General features: G+C 43.4%; 2 protein-coding genes across 2 annotated transcripts; both read right to left on the reverse strand.

Annotated features, from left to right (window-relative positions):
* Positions 1-1508: 1508 nt before the first annotated feature.
* Positions 1509-5162, reverse strand: FGF23 (fibroblast growth factor 23). Its single transcript, XM_058023562.1, has 3 exons — positions 4934-5162; positions 2565-2668; positions 1509-1946 (listed from the first exon to the last, which is right to left on the reverse strand). Exons 1-3 carry the CDS (start codon positions 5160-5162, stop codon positions 1509-1511), a joined length of 771 nt encoding a protein of 256 aa, XP_057879545.1.
* A 13171-nt stretch (positions 5163-18333) lies between these two features.
* Positions 18334-21836, reverse strand: FGF6 (fibroblast growth factor 6). Its single transcript, XM_058023143.1, has 3 exons — positions 21497-21836; positions 20469-20572; positions 18334-18510 (listed from the first exon to the last, which is right to left on the reverse strand). The coding sequence occupies exons 1-3, from the start codon at positions 21834-21836 to the stop codon at positions 18334-18336; spliced, it is 621 nt and encodes a 206-aa protein (XP_057879126.1).
* Positions 21837-24526: the final 2690 nt, after the last annotated feature.

The raw sequence follows: 24526 nt of genomic DNA on the forward strand, positions 1-24526 counted from the left end.
CCTACAAAATAAAACTCTCAAATCTCTGCCACACTGGATTTTGTGCTGCTCATCAGTGCCTTGCACCTGACTTCTGCAGAGTTTATCAAGAATAGCTTTTTCAAAGTGAACTCACCCAAAGCATAAACCAAACTAGGGAAAAGGTTTTGTCACCATTAGAGATCTCCTGATTAATAATAATTGCACTCCTGCAAGTGTAAAGCATCTGATACCTGCTCAGAACTGAATACAAACATGGATGCTAACTGGACATTCCTTTTCTAAATACAAACCTAATTTTCATTCATTAGATGAGAGTCTTCATTATAGTCTAAGTATTAATCCTTTGATCCTTATAAAACATATTTTTTTTTATTTTTCCCCTGTAGAGTTCAGTATTATATAAACAAACTGTCTTGTGTAACACACTACTGATTATTATTAATCCTGGTACTTCTCTCTGAGTTGGAAATATGCAAAATTAATAATCTTTATTTCCATATTGGGATTCTAGAATATAGTAAATGTAGAACTATGATGGAGAACCACTTGAGAGAGAGTGAGACTCCCCTCTTTTTTTCAAAACCTCAGTTTAGATTCAGTCAGAAATTGCTCTTTTTCCACAGGAGCCTTTAATCCTCTCCTGTTGTCCTGTTAGTTCCTCCAATTTTCCATGTTTGCTGCTCCTATAACAGCAGAATACCTTTTTTTGACTCATATGGGTGAAGAGAGAATGAAGCTCCAACTTAAAGGCTAAAAACAAAGAATCACAGGTTGGGAGGGACCTTAAGGTTCATCCATTCCACCCCCTTGCCATGTACAGGGACACCTGCTACTATCCCAGGTTGCTCAGAGCCCCATCCAGCCTGGCCTTGGACACTGCCAGGGCTGGGGCAGCCACAGCTGCTCTGGGCACCCTGTGCCAGGGCCTCCCTACTCTCACAGGGAACAATTTCTTCCTCATATCCAATCTAAACCTACTCCTGTCAGTGTGAAGCCATTCTCCCTTGTCCTGTCCCTGCAATTTCTGATGAAGAGCCCCTCTCCAGCTTCCTGCTAGCCCCTTCAGATATTGGATACATGACATGGTAATTTTTAAATAATAAAATAACCCACCACCTGGCAGTTTGTCTGCTGTGCTTGGGCAGGATGGTGCTAGTAAGAGATTCCCTGTTTCTGCTGGAATCTTGGATACCTCAGGTCTCTGCATCAGTAACATAACATCAATTTCCCATTTCATACAAGGGATTCCTTTTTTTGTTTGTTTTCATCATTGATGCAAACTTAAGGTGATTCAGACCCCAAGAGGTTTGGTTTGTGTGATTGTTTTCAAAAATGGATCTTCTTTCCAGTAGACCCCAAGCTGGAAAAATCTGACTTGTACTTACAGACAGCAGTTTACTGAGAAAACAAGATTTGAAGCTAAGGAACTTTTCCCAATGTCTCCCAGGTTTCTAAGAGCCACCTTGGCATTCCGAATGAGTGTGACAGACAGTTCCTTTTGCCTCTGGCGAGCGTGGGGGCGGTGGTTATCTCGTGATGTAGAAGCGGGGGCTTGGGAACCTCCTGGCCTCCATCATAGCGTGGGGATCATCGGGGTTCACCACGTCGTTCTGGTTGATCCTCATGGGCTCTCTGGGCATGTGGGGAAAGTCTGCTGGCTGCTGCTGCAGGGAGCCAAACACTGGGGTCTTCCTCTGTGGGACCAGGATCTGGTGAGGATCTACAGGATCAACGTCTGCGCTCCTGGTGTGTCTGTGGGGCTCGGGGGTGTTGAATCGGAACAGAGGGATCTCATTCTTCCTGGACAAAAACTGGGAGTATGGTGGTGGATTCATACCAGGGGAGAAGGCTTGTTTAACTCTGCCCAAGCTCACCAAGAAGTGGTGTTTGGGGGACTGGTACACATCGTACCCGTTTTCCAGTGTCCTGTGGTTGAACACACAGTCCTCTTGGCTGAAGTAATGCTGAGGGGAAGAAATAGGACACCTGTGAGCAGAATCTGGTGAATTGCAAACACTGGTTAAAGAGGGAAAGAAGGGTGAGATCTTGCAGCAGGTGTTTTTCTAATCTCCCAGGTCTGTGTCTCACCCAAATGCAGATCAGAGTTGCATGTCCACGCTTTCAGCAAAGGAATTTTAATGAAAAACCCTGTTTTCTTCCAGAGGGTCCCCAACCATGGCTTTGTGCTACAGATTGGTCCCTCACTGGATCTAATTTCTGTAATATGGGAAAGTTGGTGATGGTGGTTTTTTTGTTGGTGATGGTGGTTTTTTGGGTGTTTTTTTGGGGTTTTGTTGTTGATGATGGTGGTTTCTTGTTTAGTTGGTTGGTTGGTTTTGTGGTTTTGTTTTTTTGGGTTTTTTTTTGTCCTCATTTACCCAGGCAGGATCTCAGATGATTTTTGTCAGCTCTACAACTTAATACAATCAAAGGAGAGAGCAAAGTTTGACCTTTGTCAGATCTTCTCTAACACTTCCCCCTCCACCTGCAGCTACCCAGGCTTGCCATGGCTGGGGAAATGGGCATCACAGCAGCAGAATGCACTGGCTATTCGGCCCCAAGGCTTAGGAAAGGTCACTCACCGAGCCAAATATGTTTCCTTTTGTGTCCATGCACAGGTAACATCCACTCTTGACACCTGTGATTATTACTGAGCCAGCACCCTCAGACCTGATCATTAGGGCACCTGTTCAGAACAACAAAAACATCAAATCCATTTCAACGATGCGTTTACAGATCCATGGATGCTCTGGATGGAAGTGACCTCTGGAAGTTCAAACCAATCTCCCACATGACCTTTCTTTTATGCCAGTCTGGTCGTCCATAGTTTCTCCCTTTTTAACTGATCTTTGCATGCCCATGGGACTGTTGCCCACCCTAAATCAGGTTTGCTGTGGCTTTGGAAAACTCCCGGGATGGAGGGCACCTCTCTGGGTGTCCTGTTCCAATGTGGCACTAACCTCCCAAAGACATTTTTATTTCCCTCTGAAGTCTCAAATTGTGGTCTGAGGACATTGCCCTCAGTTCTGCCATTGCCCACATCGAGCGGGAGCTTGTCCCACTCATCTCTGTCACTGCCCTGTGGTATTTTTTCAGTGGTGCCCAGCAGTGGCATCAGTGGAATGGGCAGGAGCTGATACTCAGGTGGAAGTTCCACCTGGACAGGAGGCAGAACTTCTGTCCTGGGCAGTGACTGAGCTCTGAACAGATTGTCCAGAGAGGGTGCTGAGTCTCCTCACTGGGGATATTCCAGAACCATCTGGACACAATCCTGTGCCCTGTACTGTGGTATGGCCCTTTTAGAGCTGTAGGTGGGACCAGGTGACGCCCTGTGGTGCCTTTCAACCTCAACCAGTCTGTGATTTTGTCATTACTTTGCCCTTAACATCCTTTTTGCTGGACTAAAACTACAACAGATCATGATCAAGGCCCACTGGAAACCCTGTGGCTGACCAACTCCACCTTCTACTCATCCACCATGACCTGGGGTTGCTGTAGTGTTCTAAGAGCAATGTCACTGGTACCAGGTAAAGTGGGAATAACAACTTTGCTTGATCTGCTCTTTGCATCTGACAAGTGCCTGTTGCCTTGTCCCACCCAGGAGATCTGTGCACACCCAGGCCATGCCATCCTGGTGCAGAACTTGGCACTTCCCATTGTCTGGTGGCAGCAAATCAGTCACCCTCCCTCTTGGTATCCCATCTGTTGTCTGATTTCCATCTTTCCTGCTCCACCATTCCAATCCTGCTATGCTTGTTTCATGGCATATATGGGAAAATGTGATATTTTGCTGTCTGTTGTTCTCTAAAATCCTACACTAGTTCTTGACCAACATATCTAAAATGAGTTTCATAAAATCTTTTAATATGTAGGAAGAATAATAAGACAGTGACAGCATTTCTGTGAGTGTTTCATTATCAATTCCTTAAAAAATAGCAGAAAATAGCAGAATGTGATCCTTTTTCCTCATTAATTAAATTATATCTTTAAAAATCATCCTTATTTACTTATGTGAAAGCTTCATTACCTAGGCTTAGATTATCTGAATGTATAAAATAGATGTAATAATACTAGTCATAATAATAATAACAACAACCTGATTTTATGATGCATAGCTACTTGTGATTTGAATGCTGCTAAGAGAGAAGTATTTTTGAAATGCTGTAAAAGAACCCTTAAGTCTTAAAGCCCTCCCACATTTGTCTACTAAAGAGTTTGGGCCAAGTGTTTAGCAAAGGAAGAAGAATAAACTATTCTGTGTTGAAATAGAATAATAAAATATATCATTAAATAAACACTGAAGACACAATTTGAGAACCTTTTAGTGATACCAGGGTATAGTTTCTTCTCATGAAAGAACCTTCTTCTCATGAACCCCAAAGGCTCAACACTTCTTTTATGCCAGTCTGGTCTTCCATAGTTTCCCCCTTTTTCACTGATCTTTGCATGCCCATGTTCTGTGCACACTGAAACTTAACTGTTAGTAGCTCTCAGCCTTCCACCCCAAAATACAGATTTTATGGATGCCATCAGTTTTCCAGCCCTGCTCTGGTGAGTTCCCTCAGTGCAGTTCCTTTGGTAGCACCATCACTGGAAAGCAGCTATTTGGGGGATATCCTTACCAACCTCTAATAGGAGCTTCCTCCAGAAACTGGGGGTAAAATCATGAAGTGAAGGATAATTCAGGTGGTTTTTCCTTGCAGGATATTACAGGAACCATAGGACTTTAGTTGTCCTAGGCTAGGAATGAAATTCCCTATCCACTAGATTTCTTTGGAGCAATTTTATTTGTTAAACAAAAGGAGAATTATGATTATGTGTATTTTCCATCCCATGGCTGTGCTCCTCTGCCTGCCTAATGAGAAGAGGGGAATTTCTGTAGGTGGTGAGGAAGTAAAAATTCTCCTTGTCCCTCCCCTGCTCCCATGGAGGTCTGAAGGAAGCCACTTACTGTAGATGGTTTGGTGAGGAGCGCCGTCGACGTAGCCATCAGCGTTGATTTGGAGGTGGAAGCTGCTCCTCTCGGTGTCGGTGTAGAGGTGCATCAGGCGGTCTCCACTGCCCCAGCTGGGACTCAGCAGTGGAGAGGAGTTGGGAAAGGCAAAGGAAGCCTTCAGGCTGCAGAGCAGCAGGAGCAGGGAGCTGCAGGGATTGCCCTGGGGAATGGCTCGCCGCTCCATGGTGGGTCAGCGTCTGCTCCTCACGTCCCCTCGTGCCTGGAGTGTGAATCCTCAGACAGGATCCCTTCTTCTCTGCAGAGGCTTATAAAGGGCAGCAACATGACATCACACAGGAAAACCTTCTCCACATCCTTGATTTTTGGCAAAGCAACATTTTAAGTGTCCCGAAACCTCAAGGGAAGGATCTCTGGCTAAGGTGTGTGGGGGAAAAATGTAAGGTTTCTAAAGACAGCTCACGAAAGCTAATCATATGTTCAAATGTTATCTACAACCCTGTGACATCTGAAAGCTTCCCACGCCTCTACTGTTGGATCCAGGAAGGGCAATCCACTGCACTTGAACTGAAGGGAATGACCCTTCGGACCTGAATTATCTTTCTTTTTTGCCAGATGTGTTTATTCAGACTCCCACCTCCCCTCACCGTTTCCAAGCTGCATTCTGATTTAGAGGAAACATCAAATACAGCTAAAATTTTGTTGCAAATGTACTAAAAGTTAGTATTAAGTTGTCCTGAGCCTGGTTCCCCCTTCATTATGGTCTAAGTTCCACACCAAGCCTGTTGGGCTGATATTTGTGTCACTCAGTTCAAGTGAAGGGAACTTGATATGAGCAGAGCGTACGTCAAATAAACTGTCCCTTTTCTTTCTCCTATTTCCTTCTGAGTCACACAAATAATCTAAAGTTGGTCAAAACCAGCTGAAAATAATGTGTAAAACACTTAAAAGCTGGATGTTTGCTCCTGCATTGCACATTTGGCTGGCAGTTTGTAAAAAATGTTCCAAGATACAAGACCTGCTTCGCAGGTGTCCTGCCAGTGTTGTGGGTCTTTACAAACAAATTTTCTGATATCAAAAAAGATGGTTCCATTTATTACATGAAAATGCTGTACTAATGGGATGCTGTATATGGGTGAGTCAATGATAGGAGTGACAGATTCCAAAACTGGACTGTGTTAAGGTTCCTTTCAAAATTTAATATAAACTTGACAGAAGTGCCAAACAATAAATGAATATTTCCCTAATGAAACCAGGAGGATTTTAGCTGTAGCAGTGTTAGCTTCCGTTTCATTCTCTAGCTGCACACAGCATGAAAAATTTTTAGTTTCATTAACAAGCTCTGGACCTATACCATCAGCATATAGTGGATTGATAACATTAATGGATTGATACAGCTGTAACCCACTGTAAAAGTGGATCTGATTTTGGTTTTTTTATTGTTTAAAATGAGTAAAACCCTGCCAAATTCTGCTGCCACAAATTCTGTGTAAATCCAGAGACTTGCGTCAGAGTATATTCACCTGTGTAAATGACAGCACTTTTTAGCCAAAGTGTATAAGGGTCAGATCTTAAACTGAGCAGGCTGACAAATCTGGCTGCACTGAAAGACAGTCCAGGCTCAGATGTTTTACTGGTTATAACATCTGAAATCTTTAAATGAAAAGGTAGCTTAGAAGGACAGTTAATTTTTCTTATATTTTTTAAAAAGAAATATCTCTATTTACCGTTGAAATTATCCACCCATATTTTTCTTTCTGATCTTAGAACAAATGTTTGGGTTTTTTGGTTGGTTAGTTGGTTGTTCTGTTTTTTTTTTCTTTGCCCCCTTGATTAGACTCCTATGGAAATGTGGATATTGATACCTCAGTTGCAGAAGTGTCTCACAGAGGCACTGTACCCTCTTGGAATATTCTGTCATTCTTTTGTGACTGCAGTTTTTCTGGTTTGATGTTCATATTCACCATGACATTTTGCTGTGCTTGCCAGCATGCACTGATCTGATCTTTTTCCAGTGCCTTTGTGGCACAGAAAACACTCTCAGGTATTTGAAAAATTCATTCAACCTCATTTAAGCGCATGCCAGTTGTGAGCATCTGTTTATGTTTTTGTAATAATCAGATAAGCAAAGATTACTTTTACAAAGTTAAATTGTTTGGCATTTTCTAAATTTTCCCACAGTGTCAAGAGAACTCCAGACTTTACTAAGTTCTGTTTAATCTGCTGAGCTAAAGTGAATTTATTAAGTCCCTGCTTGTGAAAATGATAATAAAAATTCTGCTTTTTCATAGACTTTGTTGCTTTAAACCTATAAAAACCCACTACATATGGTTTGTTGTGGGTTTTTGGTTTTTTTTACAGTCCATGTCTTTTTTATTTCAGGCTGATCCATTATTCCTTCTGTGGCTATTTCTCTTATCCTCTACTCATTCAGCTCTTTATGGGGTAGCCAGGTGTATGAAAGCTGCTTCACTCCTTCAGCCAAGTCTGTTATAATAGAAGTGATGACAAACTTTCTTGTCTTGCATGTTTTGCTGATGCATCAGCAATAACAATATTTCTGCAACTTTTACCACAGAAGCTGGTATAGATTTTTTCATATTTTTATATTGCTCTATGGTGTTTGATGAATTGAGATGGCTTTTCTCAGTTCTCAGCTAAAAAATTGCTGATAATTAACAGAAATTGCTTGTTGTAGGGAGAAATAAATGGAAAAAAATGGGACTGAATTTAAAGATCACAACCATTTCACATTGCCATATTTTCCACTTCCCACTGCAGGGGTGCTACACTCCCAGTGTCAGGTGCCACAGTGGTACAGGATGCTCCTTAGATGTATCCTGAAAAGGGAGCTGGGAGACAGCCTGGAGGAGCTACCACCTATTGTCAATGTCAGGAACCAAGGTAAAATGAGGAAATCCTCACTCCAGAGCAAAAGATGAAAGGAGAATATGGCTAAGACAGACCCCAGCTTTCAGGATGAAATTTATTCAAGATAATCATTGAACAACCTCGTCTAGGGGGAAATGTCCAGGCCCATAGCAGGAGGTTGAAACAAGATGATTTTTGTGGTCCCTTTCAACCCCCAGATCATTCTATGATTCTGTGATTGATGCTCCAGCCCTTAGTGAGTCTCACTCCCCCCCTCCCTGCCATGTCTTTGTCCCAGGCCTGCTCCTGCTGCCTGCTCCTTGCTCCAGAGGCAGCTCAGCATTCTGGGCACTCACCTGGGCCAGGTGCCTCAGCTGGAACACGGGTGACGCTCAGACCTCCCTGGTATCATCATTTAACTGCAAATGACACAGAAGGAACTGAGGGTTACAGGAGCTCTGTGGCTTCTCCCATTTTGACTGCTTTGAGTTTCAGCTTTACGTCATTTTGCAGTCCAAACTTACCACCTCAACTCTGTAAAACCTTCAGCAGCTAAATGTCATTACTGCTTTCTTTTACTGCTTTTCCCTTCAGTCCTAGAGAGGACTCACAAGGCAAAGGCAAGCTTTTTACAACAGATTGAAGTTACTAGAAGGGACTTGCAGTTATCTTTTGGAAGGGCTTTGTGGACCATCAGAAAAAAATAGGTTTTCTACTCAATCTAAGGGATTTGCCTTCCAGGATTCTCCTACGAGTGAAACTACACGTCCCTTCCCAGTGCTGGAGTTCTTTTCATCACGTAGGAGCACCTGTAGCACTCTTGCCTAATAAAGCATATTGACTTATCTGTAAACAGGTGGGTGGCTTGCCCTTTTGCAGCATTCTGTGCCATCTGAGTGCCTGTGCTGGCCTCAGGAAGCCTCTTGCTCTCTGCTGCTCAGCTCACACAGGAGTTTGGGTTGATAGATTCAAAACTACCTCTGCTCTCAATAATTTCCTTTGCACCGCATCTCTTCAAAAGAAGTCATGGAAATCAGGGGGCCTGTCCCTCTGCCTCTGCTTCCTTAAAATCACTGTTACAAGTGGCTCTGAGATGATCACACCCCCAGCACTGGAAGCACAAGGGTGGAGTGCCTCTCCAGCAGTTATTCTAGGAATACTGACGCACTGAGCCGAGGGAATGTACCGTGGATGCTGTGTGTGTGTGTGTGAGCAGTTGCCTTTGCCACAGACTTCACCCAGTGTTGTTAAACACATCCTGAGTGACCTTATTTGGAGGCCCCATTCTTGTCACACTGCCCACGACTAAAGAAAACATCCTGGCCCAGCTCACCTACGTGAACAAGATGAGGTAAGCACAGCCCACTGGGTTCGGGACCGCAGCGTGTACCAGCAGTTTCTGCAGTGTGCCTGCTCCAAGGAACTGAAATGAAGGGCCTCATTCCTCCTCCAGCTGAAATCCTTGGCACAGCTCCCAGGCAAAGCAGAAGAAGTCCCTAAAAGGTTTTGTTTTCTGAACAGAGAGTGTTTCTGTCATTTTAAGGGGTCTGAGTTTTCTTAGGTGTTGTGGGAGAGAGAATGGGTGCAATTTGTGGTTAGAGCTGCTGATACCCTCAATTTCAAAAACAATCATAGAATCACAGAATGGCCTGTTTGGAAGGGATCTTAAAGATAATTTAATTCCAACCCTCTGCCACGGGCAGGGACACCTGCTACTATCCCAGCTTGCTCAGAGCCCCATCCAGCCTGGCCTTGGACACAGCCACATCTTCTCTGGGCAACCTGTGCCAGGGCCTCAGCACCTTCACAGGGAACAATTTCTTCCTGATATCCCATATAACCCTGATCTCTGTCAGTGTAAAGCCATTCCCTCTTATCCTGTCACTCCAGGCCCTTGTCAAGGGTCTCTCTCCACCTTTCCTGTGGGCTCCCCTCAGGTCTGGAAGGCTGAAAAATGTTTTGGTTTGATGCTGAGGCTTGGAAGGCCTGAAGTTTGTCTGGATTCTGAAATCTGCCCTGTGCACACCCAGTCCTGCTGACATGTCTGCCCAGGCAGTGTGAGAAAGTGTCTCCTTTCTCCTGGTGTGCTTGCTTCCAGGTGCAAAGAAATCCTGGGGACACAGATACACACACTCAAAAAAAAGTCTCTTCAGCCATCCATCTCCTATGGTAATACGCTGCAAGGTGCCTAAAAGCAGACTGATGGTTTTATTTTGGGAAAACTCATTGGTTTATGTAAAGTTTCATGTTTCCCAACATTGGAAATAGGCTTGGACTAGGAACATCTAGGAGTCCCTTCTGATCCAAGTATTTCTAGGATTCAACAACATCTGCCACTGCATTCATTGTCAGTTTCCAATAAACTAAATGGACATTTTTCCCCTTGTTAGGCAGAAGACAAGGATCGATAACAAACTTTGTTGTAACTTAATTTTAAACTTATTCCAACCTCTTGGCTTCACATGTTTCACTCAGATCTGTCTCCTTTAAGAAGAGATAAAAAAGGCTTAGGTTAAAGAAATTAGGAATGGAAAATGAAAAGAGGGAGAGGGGAATGCAGTGAAACAAGAAGACAAAATATGCAGACATCATCAGCCAAGGGCACTTTTACTGTGGGACAGTAATAACACAGCATGTGACTGATATGGGAAGAGCTGCCTCAGTGCAATTGCAGGTGTTGCTCTTTGGCTCTGGGCCTTCTTTTCATGTGGGATCTCTTCAAAATGAAAACTTCATTGGAGAAATCTTTGCTCTCTATAAGTTTTAAGAGTAATTTTTTTTAACACAAAAGCCGAAATAATAAATGAAGACAGTCATGACTGAACATTGTCCTTGTACTCAGGGTTTCTAATAAAAGGGAAATAGAAAGATTCCCTAAGCCACTGGAAGACCAGTCTATGATTCTGGAGTCCTTTAAAGAAACATGGAGATCAAAGTTTGTAATGGCCAAAGCAAGAAAAGTAACAGTGGCTTCATTTTTTCAACTAAACTCTGTTAGCTCATCTTTGCTCAGAAGCTGGGTTCTGTTTTCTGAGCTATTTCCATGACAGGGAGCACATTGAGGAGAATTTATGAGACTGAACAGAAATCTGGCAAAAATATGTCTTGAACTCTACCCCTGATTCAGGTTTTCCTTCACAAAATATCTTTTCAGATAGATGTGCAGCTACATTTTATTTTTTTTCAGCGTAGACACAATAGTTCTTCATGTTGCTTTCTCAGCCTGCCACATTGCTGGTGAGGAGGAACTTGAGAGTCACATTGTGCAAAGGTTCATCAGCTGCTGGGACACTGATCCTGCACCTGGGCCCTTTTGATCTTTGGCCATTTTCACAGCTGTCACAAGCTGGTACCATGCCAGGGCTGGTTGGGAAATGCTTTCTCTTTCAAATAAGTCAGACTATCATCTTTATTGAAGTTCTGACTCTCATCAACCTGCTCAGTTCTCCAAAAGTAGAGAGATTTCTTTGCTGACAATTCTTTCAAAACTTAAAAATACAACTTAATACTTTTTTTAAAAATCTTCTTTATTATCTTTTCCATTATGCCAAAGGAACTTTCTTACATGCCAGAGGCTGGTTAGCCCATCTGCCTACCCTGAACATGGCTGTGTCTCTTTTACACTGGTATCCCTTCTTGACCCTTTGCTCCATTCCTCTCACAGTCTCCACTTCTGGTGGAAGAATGGAAATTAATTCAAGGTACCACCTTCATGACCAGCTGATGACCATCTCAGCATGAACTGAGGTTGTGCAGAATGCAAACATACATAAGAAATGTCATGCACAAGGGCCTGTGGACCTGCATGTTGATTGTTATAGGGGTGTAGGGAAAAAATTCCATTGGAAATTAGCTTTTTATTTTGAAATCTGCAAGTTTCTCTTTAAAAAGTGCAAACATATCTGCAGATTTGCTCAAGAGTTACAGAAAGTGACATGCAGACATACCCCATACATATTTACTTTCCTACAGTTTCTATTTCTGTAGTTACTGCCTTTGCAAAATCATCATCATCACAGAATCATGAAGTGGTTTGGATTGGAAGGGACCTCACAGCCCATCTCATTCCAACCCCCTGCCGTGGGCAGGGACACCTGCCACTATCCCAGCTTGCTCAGAGCCCCATCCAGCCTGGCCTTGGACACTGCCAGGGATCCAGGGGCAGCCACAGCTGCTCTGGGCACCCTGTGCCAGGGCCTCACCATCCTCACAGTGAAGAATTTCATCCCAATATCCAATCTACACCTACTCTCTGTGACTTTGAAGCCATTCCACATGTGTTTTGACACTGGGTTAAATGTAAACTGGTTTGTCCCTCACTGAATCACTGAGGTAGTTAAAGTTCTCCTGATGTCACTGAGTGACACCTATGCTGATTAGCATAATTCCCTTCTTTGGGTTTTTGCATAATTTTGTTCTATTGCTTCTTCAATAGGCTAGAAGATTTATGTTGGACCAGTGAGTCCTGGGCTCAGGTCATAGGCAAAGTAACTCCAGGAAGAAAGCAAGGCTCCAGCCACCAGGAATGAGTCAGGATTGATAATTTTTCATTAAAAAAAAAAAGGAAAGGAAGAGTGCCCTGAAACAAATATAATCATAAAATGTGTTGTTTTAGATATCATCCCTAATGATTTCTTGTTTGACGCAAGTTTCATTGTCCTTGGACAAGCTATTCCAGATCTGTCAGCCATGGTTCATGAAAGCACACAATAAAATTGTGAGTTGTAAACACTTAATTGTGAGGGGAAAAAAATTAGTCCTAATCAAGGCATTTTGGTCCACACCCTGTGACAAAAAATAGCGAACAATTATATGTGCTTATGAGATCCAGGATTGAATAATATGTTCAGATCTCATGATCCAAGGACACAGCTCATTGAGCTCATCTGGACTTATTGGCCCCTTGGATTTTGGCCAAACACTTTTCAGCAGTGTATGGCTTCCAAAACAAACATGCTTTTGGACTGAGCAGGATGCAGAGTTTGGCTGGAGAGAAAAAAGAAAACTCTGCTTGTGGCTGCATACTTGGTTGTTTGTTCTTATAATTTTTTTCTCCAATGACAGAGACTTCCTCACTGCAGTTCAATGCAATTCCAGTTTGCATTACATGTATTAAACCTAGAGATTCCCGGTGGTTTTTCTTACCCTGAGTCTCCTCCTCAGCTGTCCAGCAGCTGGAAGAGATTCTTACTTCCTCCTTTAATCTTGGGTTCTGACAAGGAAACCAAATGACCTTTCGGATTCTGCAAGTCATTGTGATTCCTAACATGGAGCACAAGAGTTTGCAGCTGGACCATTTTTTGAAGGAACAAAGTCACCTGTAGTTAAATACCTGGGACCTAATTGTCTCCTCCATTGCTCAAATTGATGCAGAGCAGGGTGGCTTCAGCAAATGCCAAAAGTAAAACAAACAATAAAAAACACCCCAAAAGACCAATGCAAAAGGGATGTGGGGCTGTTTATTTCCTTTTACAAGCATGTCTTTAATTAGATGGCCAATACTTATCCCAAGTTGCTCAGAGCCCCATCCAGCCTGGCCTTGGATACTGCCAGGGATCCAGGAGCAGCCACAGCTGCTCTGGGCAACCTGTGCCAGGGCATCAGCACCATCACAAGGAACAATTTCTTCCTCATATCCAATCTAAACCTGCTTTCTGTCAGTGGAAAGCCATTGCCCCTTTTCCTGTCACTCCAGGCCCTTCTCAAGAGTCTCTCTCCATCTTTCCCGTGAGTTCCCTTCAGGCACTACAAGGCCACAATGAGGTCACCCCAAAGCCTTCTCCTCTCCAGGCTGAACAATCCCAATTCCCTCAGCCTTTCCTCCCAGCAGAGCTGCTCCATCCCTCTGCTCCCCTTGGTGTCCCCGCTCTGGCCTGGCTCCAGCAGCTCCCTGTCCTTGCTGTGCTGGGCCCAGGGCTGGATGCAGCCCTGCAGGGGGCTCAGCAGAGAGGGGCAGAATCCCCCCTGCCCTGCTGCCCACACTGGGCGCTCAGCCCAGCACAGGGGGGGGGGTTCTGGATCCCAGCACTGGTGCTGGCACTGCCCCTTGCTCTGAACGTGCTCTCAGCAGAAGCCACACAGTTCATGGACCTGAGCTTTGTGCACCTGCAGCTGAGCTTATCCTGTACATGCCAATTACCAGAAAGCCTCCTTTTTCCTTTTTTTTTTCTTTCCCTTCATGGTACTGAATCCTTCAGATGATTTCTGCAGCCATTTGTGTTGGTAAGAGTTAGCTCCAGCTGGAGCTAACAGACGCTTTCTGTCAATGCACAGGACTAATGTATCTCGTGTCAAGACTGTAAAGAAGATGCCAGCCCCTTTTAGACTTAGACTGTCAGCAAAGCATGGGCTGCTCTGGTGACCCTTTTGAGATATTTCTCTATTTGATTCCCTTTGAGTTGCTATCCAGAGTTTCAACCAGAGCTTAATGAATCATGAAGCTGTTGCAGGGGTGTTGCAGGAGATGGGTAGATGGGATTCTTCCTGATACATCTTCCCCTAGCTTTGAAGTTGGTCCAGCACTCATCTAAGAGGTTGGATTCAAGCCTTCCAACAGTCCTTTCCCTTATAAATGTCTCCATAGAAACAGAGATATTATTAAGTTTCAAATTATCTGTGAGGAAGCAGAAAATGAGGTAAACTTAACAAAATGTTTCCTATTCTTCATAGAGGTGTGAGGCTTATCCACCATCTCTTGTCCCCAAAATTCCTGGGAGAGTTTTCATCCCCCAAACTGAGAGCACAGAGTGGGAAGGGAGCATGGGAAATGCCCATGCCTCCCAGGACACCTGGGCACTTCCCAGGCAAGAAATCTGAATTACGCAAAGGTCTACAAAAATTTGGAGTGTACCAATGCATACTCTGGTTCTAGAGGTGAATAAAAACTAGATTTGGAGGAAGAGTTAACACAGCATTTCTGAATCAAGGAAAACACCAAGTGTTAAGAGGGATTTAGAGTCAAAACACTACCAAAAATGTATAAAATTTTATTTTATGAATACATTAAACTATTGTGCGCAGCACATACATATAAAAATAGAAGCAATTTCACAAACAATTGATTGGACAGTTTTATGTTTCTTGCAAATTTACAGTCTCAATTGTGAGTCCATATTGAGTCAGAACATGAGGTATATTTTAGTGAAAAAAAAGCAATCTGAGAACTTTGGCACCATTTTACTGTGCAAAATAAAATCTTGGAATTGAAATAGTGAGGTATACAAATATTACTCTGCTTTTCCACTGTGTGTATATCTGTGTCTCTGCATGTCTGGGAAAAATACATTTATTTAAGAACTTGATTCAGTTCCAGCCAAATCTGCTTTCTAACAGGGTGAATTAAGTCTTAGAATGTTATGGGATTTGCCTGAGGAAGGAGAAACTGTAAATATAGGCATTAACTCCACAGGAGAATCCCATATGCAAAATGTGGGCATGCCAGGCTGGTGTGGAGCAGTCACAGCAATGTTTTCAAAGCTCAGCCCATGGCATGACCCCTGTTAATGCACACTTGAGATATGTTTTGAAGTTCCTAATTTGGCCCTGATGTGGGAAATTCCTTTAGTTTCATGAGTTTTCTTTATATAGTCACATACCCTTCTTTGATTTCAGCTGTGATTTCCATGTTGATCTGGCTGGCATTCGGGTGTAACGAGGATAAAAACAGTGATGTAAAGAGTAACTCAGCAGAGTGACTGATGGGGCTATCCAAATGCCCACCAAAACTGCATCAAAAAGGGTCTGCAGTTCCTAAGAGCAGTCTCAGGCTGTGAATAACAGATTTATAGATACACAGAATGACTGAGGTTGGAAAACACCTCCAAGATCATCAAGTCCAACCTTTGACAAATCCCCACCTTGTCAACCAGACCAGAGCCACATCCAGTAATATCCTGGACACTTCCAGGGATGGTGACTCCACCACTTCTCTGGGCAGCCTGTTCCAATGCCTGACCACCCCTTCAGTGAAGAAATTCTTCCTGATGTCCAACCTGAACCTCCCCTGGCACAGCTTGAGGCTGTTTCCCTCTTGTCCTGACTCCTTGTGACCTGGTCTACAGGTTGTCCTCACTTGACCAGTGTGTGCAAAATGGAGCCAGTGAGTCTGATTCCCACCTTTTGTGCCAGCTCTCCCAATGCTTACCAGTCCTGGCAACAATCATTTTCTCTAGGCTGCCCTGGTTTAAGAGGGAACAGACTTCATCCTGTCACAAGGATGCTGGATTAAGCTGTGATCAGAAACAAATTTGTGCGCCAGCATTTGAACTCTGTTTCCTTCTACATCACTGGACTCTTCCATACTTCTTCAAACTTCATTTCAAAGACAATTAGGAATATAACCCCAGGATACAGGTTGCCAGCTAATGTTGCACAGCTCTCTGTACCTCTAGGGACTCTGATATCCTCCAAACTTTTCTTTGACCCACTCTCTCCCCACTCAAAACATCCTGATTTTTCACTTCAAATGCACATTTCTCCAAAGCGAACTGCGGCACAGGTTGTGGGTGAACAAAGTGTGTCATCTTGGCTTCTTTCTGAAATACTGCAAGACCAGAAAATAAAGAGCAATTCCTTTCAACTCCTTTCCTTCCAAAGCATCCTCCAAAGTATCCCATTCCTGTACTGTGAGTAGGATTCCACTCTTTTTTTCTCTTCATTTACATTGTGATCATCACTTACATTTGAACCAGATAAATCCAAGTATAAGTCACATTAGAGATGCTGGAAAAGTGTATCTTGTTCACAAGACAATTGCATTGACAGTTTCTTATGAATGGTGGTGGTGGGTACATCCTTGTGGGTATGTCCTTTGGGCCAAATCTTCTGTAGCTATAAACTGATAGTTTTCCTGGACCGATTTACTCCAGCTGAGGATCTGGCCCTGACAGTGTCTCTCATGCATGTCAGAAGGCTCAAATTCATCACGAATAGACAGCCCCTGCAAATAGAATGGCATGTCAAGGCTGGACATAGCCCCCTTTTGGCTGGACGTGGGAGATAATCTTGCACTCAGATATTCACTTCTGCAGCAGCATGGTCCATCTATGCTGAAAATGCTCATGCTCTGACATTACATTGAATCTAGTTTCAAATTTAGGAGCATGCCACCAATGCAGGAATCCCAAGGCTTCTGGTAACTGACATTTATAGCAACTATTGACTTTGGGCCTCTTAAAGTACTCTTTCAAAGGCACAGAGAATGCAGCTTCATTGGTGATCTGGAAAAGGATTGTCAAAATAGCAAAGCAAGGTTATGTGTCATTTGTACAGCTTCTAGGAGAGCTTTGAAGAGTGCTTCATACAGCTTGCTATGTTGTCTTTGAAACAGATGCTTTGCAAGTGACAGAAATTGGAATTATGGCATGAGTTCCTCTGTCCCAACATGGGAAGGTATGCTTGTGTAGCCTCCTTTCTCTGTCCTTCATACCTTAGGGAGGTATGATAGAGAAGAACCAAATATACTTAAGACAGTGAAAATTCAACAGAGTTTTCTAAAATAACCCTTTGCTGGAAGCTTCCATGAATTTCTTATCTTTTATAAAATTCATCCCACACATCAGTTCTAGTTCTTAGAGATCAACAACATTCAGGCTAAATGAGATTCAGCGCCTTTAAATATTTCTTTTCTTTTATATAGAGGCACATGGGAATCAGGAGACTGGCATGACTGATTCATTAAAAGTATGTACTTACATAGATGCACACTCATCCATCCCATGTCTATATTTATACAAATATTAATATTAAAGTTGTACACATCTATACTGGAGGTAAGTCTAAACTAAGCTCACAAAATGCCATTCAGAATCCTCAGCTCCAAATCAGTTTTGCATTTGGGAGTCATGTATGATTTATCCTGTGGCCCTTCCCATGGGAAATTGATTGTAGGTCTTCATTTTGCCAACCAGTCCATGTGAGGAGACCCTGGGGAATCCCTTCAGAGGCAGAGGGGCTCTGGGAACAGACAGTTTTCTTGTGTAGAAACACTTACGGAATTGGCACCTTAGTGATCAAAACAGGTTGAGGACTTTAGAGGACAGGACACAGTCTGTAGAGGGGGATGCAGGCAGATATTCAGATGGAGTGAACTGCCTGAAGCTCTAGTGAAGCAAAATCATCTGGTGATTTGGCCCATGGTATGTAAACAGTTCAGTACAATAGGTTATTATGTGAGGTAAATAATATCTAGTAAATCACCTATGATTGATTAGATGGTTGTCCACAGCCATTCTGCATCTTCCAAAAACTTCCTTTGCACTCCAGCTTGCATTTTTCTCTGTACAGCACCAAAGGAGGCACACAGCCATGTAAAATTTGTACAGAGTAGGAGAGAAGCAGCATTGTAATACATATGCTATGTGATGAATCTAGTACAAATATTTTTATCCAAATATACACATACATATAGAGACATCTTTTTTTTTTTTTTTGCAATGACCAGTATAAATACTTTACCTGGGAGGTTATTCCCCATGTGCAAAATGAAACAGTTTGTCCTGGGATTTAATCTTCTGTTTTGCTGGTGGTCATATTCTTGGTAAGAAGTGGGTCACTGTCATGGCAGGAGAAACCTTGTTCCCTCTCTTCACCCTGCCGTGTTTGCTCAGGGCTATGTAAGCGCCGCGGTGAACCTTGGATTCATATGCGTTGTAGTTATTGGGCAGCAAGGTTTCCTTGAACTTGCATTCATCTTGGAAAACAGCCTAAGGAATAACAAGGGGAGGGGTAGGGATTCAAATCAGGTACAATCAATTTTCCACCAAGGCCCAGGTCATTTTTCTCCCTCGTGTTTTTACACCAGGGCTCATTGCAGCGTGCGACAGGTGGTGCCGCAGCCACTGCGGCCAACAATAAATCTCCCTCCTCGGTGCTAATTTGGTGTCAGATGAACTCAGATGCCACCTGTCCAGATAATGGACTGTGTATTTCCTGTGGCAGATCGAGTTAATTCATTATAAATCATGGATTTCTTCATTTTATTTGCAAGTAATAATTTCTGTCAGCATCGCACCCTCTCGCCCAAACAACAGCTTTATTTAAGACCAGAAGTTCCATCATTTATAAAAAATTATATGCTGGCTGTTGAAACCTTCAGAGCTTTTCCAAACAGCAGTGTCCAGGGACAACTGCTTGCTTTAATAAGAGATTTGATTTGCAAGAAATAATTTCTTTCTTAAACCATTAGTAATATTTAACTATGCAGCTAGTTCTAATCTGGGAAAACAGTTTTAATATCCTCCATGTCAAAACATGAAAATCTAAGGAGGGGGAGTTATCTGGGAGAGGAGGTGCAAGAGGACAAGCAGGAGACAAATGCAGAGGAAATTAAAAGAGAAAGCAGAATAATTCTCTGACTTCAAATGTCTGGCACATGACATGCCACCAATGCAGCTCTATTTGGGCATCTGTGTGATAACACCATCCAAAGCCTGTAAGAGTTTGACTTAAGGCACTGTGCTATGCAGGGAAAATGCAAATCTCTTACAGTTTTTGAAAGTGTATTTGAAAATAAACAAAACTGTATTGAAGGTGGAGGGAAAAAAAAATCAAAGGGATTTCTGAAGCCGGACCCTGTGCTTTTTTAGAAAGACCCAGCTAAGTAAAGCAGTTGGACTTGTGGCACTTTTCGGGTGCTTGTGATCACTTGTGATTGAAAGAATATTCCTGAAGTGGGACCTTAAAGTGTGCCCTGTCATTATGAGTGTGAGAAGGAATCAGGTTAGTGATGGTCACAGGTCCCTCACAGCATTTGGCATTATTTTAAACCACTGCAATGCTTTGTTGAAATTACAGCTCTTCCAAAGGAAAGGACTCTGCTGTTCCTTGACAAAAGAGATTGCTACAACCAGTGCCATTCATTACTTTGGGATGAGCTGATTTTGCCTAGTGCCCAGGGCCAGCCTCTTTCAAATGCACCTCCTAACAATCACTTTTTCTGCTGGATATTGACACTGGAGATGTGTTGCTCACATCTCAGAGGTTAAACTGCATTTAGATAGCAAATCATCTAGATGAGGAGGATGGTGTTTTAGTATGATTTGCATACCATTGTTAATAGTTATTATTATTTTCTCACCCTTTGCAACTGATCTCACAAAACTGATCATTAAAATAACCCCAGCCACACATGTTGACCTTGTAGGGTAGACTTCCTATTTATTCTTGATGGTGTGGCTGTTTTTGGTAGGAAGGAGCATGTGGTCATTACTTTACTAAGGGTAGCTGTTGGAAATATCTATAATTGTGCCTCTCCTACACACAGTGCAATGCAGGATGGAATCAACGGGGCTCAGCTTTGCTACAATGTGTTTGCAGCCCTGTGACCTTAGAAGCCATCTAATTAATCTGTACTATTTGCAGAATATGTTCATTTTCCTAAGGTGTCCTCTGTACAGTCTTAAAGCTTTAAAATCCCAGTCCTGTAACAGCCGTGCTGCTTGTTGCATTAAATAGCACTGATGACAGCAGGCTGGGCAGGCTCCCTCTAACAGGAGGGCTATTTTCTCTGCTTGTAATCAGAGATTTCCATAAGGAAAAGATTGAAACAAACAAAACCAAAACAAACTAAACCCAAACAAACAAAGCAAAACACTAAACTGAACCAAACCACTTCAAAACCTTTTCGTATAAACTGTGAAAAGCTACTTGCACTTGTACTTACCGTCCCATACAACCTGCCTTTGCTGTTCATTGCAATGAAGAGAGCACTTTTCACACCAAGCAGACTTACAACACCTCTTTCTACTGTGGATATTTCAAAGAGACCTGAAAAACAGGAAGTTTAATAGGGGTGTTATCACAGAAACTATAGCTAATGGGAGGCAATTTTGATATAATTTGGTTTTTTTTACACCCTAATGAACTTGTAATATATTTTTAATAAGAATTAACTCCCTAATGCAGCAAAATAAATATACACAGAGATCTTGTGTTTTTCTAAATGTCACAGGATTTGAAAATAATTATTCTAGAACTGTAGTTACATTCTGTATAAGCCTTTTGCTCTATCAAACTCTTTTGATCTGTCAACCTCTGGACCTTTTAAATAAGAAAATAAGATCTGTACAAATTTTAATGTAATATGCTATACTTACAAAAGGTTTTTTGCTGAGCCTTAAAGAAGTGTGGCTTGCATTTTGAAGTCCCACAGGACATTGCTGCAAAAGATTTCAGCAACTGCCCTCTACAGGAAATTCAAATCCATATGACTAATGCTTTCCTTAATTCTTAGGGTAACAGAACAGCACCCACAAGAATGAACAAACCAGGACCAGCAAACCCCTTCCATGGGACACACTGAGTGTCCCAAAAATACTGGTCAGCTGGGATTCAAGAATCATGCTTTGGCACTCTAGACTCAGCAAAAACCTCCCAGATTCAAAAGGCAAATGAGAAGGTAAGGAGCAAGAAAATGCAGCAGAGGGTCAGGTTTTAACCTGGTTTGTCTTTTCTCATCTGTGCAGCAAAGCAGGTAAAAATTAATTCTATCTAAATTCGTCTAAGCATTTTGTGCCACGTTTCAGCCCAAAGAGTTCTCATGTTTATTGATCCCAGGGACTTTAAAAGGCAACAGATGTAGCACAGATTAATAATATCAAGTCACAACATTTGCACTCTGTGAAGGGTAATTACTAGAGTTCACAGCAATTAAGTGACATCTATTCTATTTCATTTCTGGATGCAACTCACTGTATTGGTTTTCATTGTGAACTCCGCTTATCCTTCCGTCTGGGAGGATTTGAAGGTGAAACCCGATGCCCACGTTGCAGTAAAGCCTCCGCTGCCTCTTGATTCCTAGCAAATAGTCACTCTCCCAGTTCACATCTGCCTTCTCCCCTGACATCCCAGCCATGGACCTGGACAGCAGAGATTGCCATCCTCTCTCCAGCAATGTGCCATTAGTTCTGCTTACAGCTGGGTGTGTGGCGGCAATCCCGGCCAGCAGGCCCAGGAGAAGGAAGGCAGGCAGCGTCCGCTGAGCGCCGGCGTCGCAGGACATAGTGATGAGAGGTCTTTGTGCCGTGGCCATCCCGTTCACCTCCTGGGCACGTGGTCAGAATTAATGGCCCTAAAAATACCGCCCTTCTCCCTTCAGCATGGTGGCAGAGGCTTATTTTTGGAAAGCAAATAGAGCTTGCTGACCTGAAACTAAAGCCCGATAGCAGTTGGGTTGGGAGCAGAGACAGGCCAGCAGGACTGCAACTGGTGGGGACCATGGTTTGTAGATCCTGCTTCCCGCTGGGCAGCCTCCGTTATATTTGATTGAGCCATCTTTATAGTGCAGGGGCTGTCCCTGCCCACATCATCACTCTGACATCAACAGCCTGCCCAAGGTGAGGCTGCCAGGGCTGTAACACAAACCTGCGTCCTCCCTGCCTGCTGAGCTTGGAGTGCTGTCAGCCAAGACTGGAGGCAGGAGTGGGATTTCATTGGCTGTGGGAAGCAAAGGAGTCAAATTGGTCAGGGAATCAGAGGCCTCACAGGCAGCTTCCTTATTTAGAGAGGAAGGTGTAAAAACAGTTCTGGACCTCATCAGTGAGCAATGAGAGGTTTGCAGCCACTTCCTTGGTGGCACGATCGGTGGGTGCTTGTCGGGGCACCTCGATACTCGGGGACAATCGGCTTGAGGTGGCCACAGCTCTTTTTGTGCACACCCTGCAAAGCCAAGGCGCCTCTTACTGAGCTACCCACGTGCTAACCTCTGTCTGTGCCTCTGCAGGGAGTGCTCCTGGCTGGCTAAAGGAGAGGTAAGCCATGCAGCAGGGACAGAAACCCCAGCTCCTGCAGGTTTTATCCCAGTGGGAATTCTGCTGAGCAGGAAACACAGGCTGGAACATTGATCTTGCAGTGACACATGGATGGGAACATTAGGTCTTCCTGTTTTTCACTGAGGTGACTTCCAGATTATCACATTTACTTCCAGGTGATCACATTTACCTGGGGAGGGTATGTTCCTCCTGCAGGGGGGCAATAGTATTTGTAGGAGCAAGACAAGGATTTAGGTGGTGTGTTAAAGATGAGGAAAAAGTGAGATGGCCACAGTTTCCCAGTGTTTCACTGTCTCCTTTTCTCAAGCCCAAATACTCACTATTTTTATAACTTATGACCATCTTAATTTGCCTCTCCTGCTCAGACTGTCTTGTTTCCCCCTCATTTTCCACTAAAGCTGATTCAGCTCCTTTGGAGTTGGACAGATTAGACTTTTATCTCAATTAGTTTCACAGAACTTATCAAGACATGAGACAGAGGAAAATGGCTGAGATTTATACAAATACTTTTGTCAATGTGTCTGTCAGCTTCTCATAGCACAGGCCTTGCATCTTCTGTGTCATTTGAGAAGCCTGCTAATGAGGGGAGTACCTGGAAGCACAATTAAACTGAGCACACCAGTGTGACAGTTTCACATTAAGCAGCAGAGGTGCAATACAAGGCCTGGGGCACTGCAGACTCCCCAGCAGGAGCCCTGTGAGGTGAAGGGGAGCCCCTGGCAGCCTTGAGGCAGGAGATCAGTCAGAGTCAGTGATGTATGTGAATATTGATTGCTCTCAGGAGACAGGCTCAGCTATAAAATAATTGGGAACCACAGGGCTAGGCCCTGGCTTGTTCCAGGTGACATTTCAAGGTCTCCATGCCTTTCCTGAAGCTGAACTTGACTATCACAGAATCACAGAATAGAATGAGCTAGAATAGACCCACTAGGATCGTGCAAGTCCAGTGCCTGGCTCTGCACAGGACACCCCAGCAATCTCACCCTGTGCCTGAGAACCTTGTCCAAATACCCCCTGAACTCTGGCAGGCTTCGGGTGGTGGCCAAAGGAAGGATATCTTTTGCTGACAAAGAATATCTTCAGATCCTTTTCTCTCCTGCTTTCTACTTTATCTGATGATTTTTTCATCTATATAAAGTACATATATCGTTTTTAGGAAGGAATAATACCAGTATTTTACACCCTCTTATCATAGCTGCAGTCTTCATGAGAGGCCAGCATCACTGGGAAACAAAGCCCAGGGTCCCTGTTCCAAGCATGGAGCACTGATTTCCCAGTTGTTCTTATGCTGCAGTCTGAAACCTGCCCATTCCCAATGCATGTGACTCCTGCCAACACTGCCTGGTCTCAGAGCCATCTCTGTCTGTAAAAACATGCATTGTAAGATTTTCTTTCCTGTTTATTTCCCCCCCTAGAGAACTTTTCAAGTGTAATGGGTGCGGAGCTGGATTTCCATCCTCAGCTTTAATCACCTTTGCATCTTTGTCTCATTCATCAGAGCAAAGATAAACCATGGGCTAATTGAGCTCCTCTAACTTTTGCTGGCACATCTGCCACTGTGGATTCCCCCTAAGGTGTCCTGATGGCCCAAGTTAAAGGAACACTTTGTAGGATGCACCATGTCTCATCCCAGTACCCTTGATCCTAGAATTAAAACCAAATGGTCAGACACAAAACAAACAAAGATAATTTTTGACAAGTCTATGGGATGCATTGGTTTGTATTTTAGTCAGTCCAGCTGGAAAGTGGCTGCTGAGGGCTGTGGTGACCCAGGAGACAGCCTTGATCCAGCGGTTTCCTGCTGAGCAATCGGACAGCGTTCTGTATGGAAAGGGTGCACAGATTACTTGCTTGCAAAAATTCCAGACTTCTCTTGCCTGGTCTGTAAACCAAACCAAAGAGCTAAAATTTGTGATTTCACTGGGACATCTGGTCCTCTTAAGACCAGGAG

Source organism: Melospiza georgiana, chromosome 4, assembly GCF_028018845.1.
Source record: "Melospiza georgiana isolate bMelGeo1 chromosome 4, bMelGeo1.pri, whole genome shotgun sequence".
Taxonomy (NCBI): Eukaryota; Metazoa; Chordata; class Aves; order Passeriformes; family Passerellidae; genus Melospiza; species Melospiza georgiana.

Coding starts and splice junctions, on each gene's coding strand:
- FGF6 (XM_058023143.1), bottom strand. CDS start 21,836: ATGGCCACGGCACAAAGACCTCTCATCACTATGTCCTGCGACGCCGGC. Junction 20,573..21,496: donor TCACAATGAAAACCAATACA/GTGAGTTGCATC, acceptor CCTGTTTTTCAG/GTCTCTTTGAAATATCCACA. Junction 18,511..20,468: donor AAGGCAGGTTGTATGGGACG/GTAAGTACAAGT, acceptor GTTATTCCTTAG/GCTGTTTTCCAAGATGAATG.
- FGF23 (XM_058023562.1), bottom strand. CDS start 5,162: ATGGAGCGGCGAGCCATTCCCCAGGGCAATCCCTGCAGCTCCCTGCTC. Junction 2,669..4,933: donor TCCTCACCAAACCATCTACA/GTAAGTGGCTTC, acceptor TGTTCTGAACAG/GTGCCCTAATGATCAGGTCT. Junction 1,947..2,564: donor AAGGAAACATATTTGGCTCG/GTGAGTGACCTT, acceptor TCTTCCCCTCAG/CATTACTTCAGCCAAGAGGA.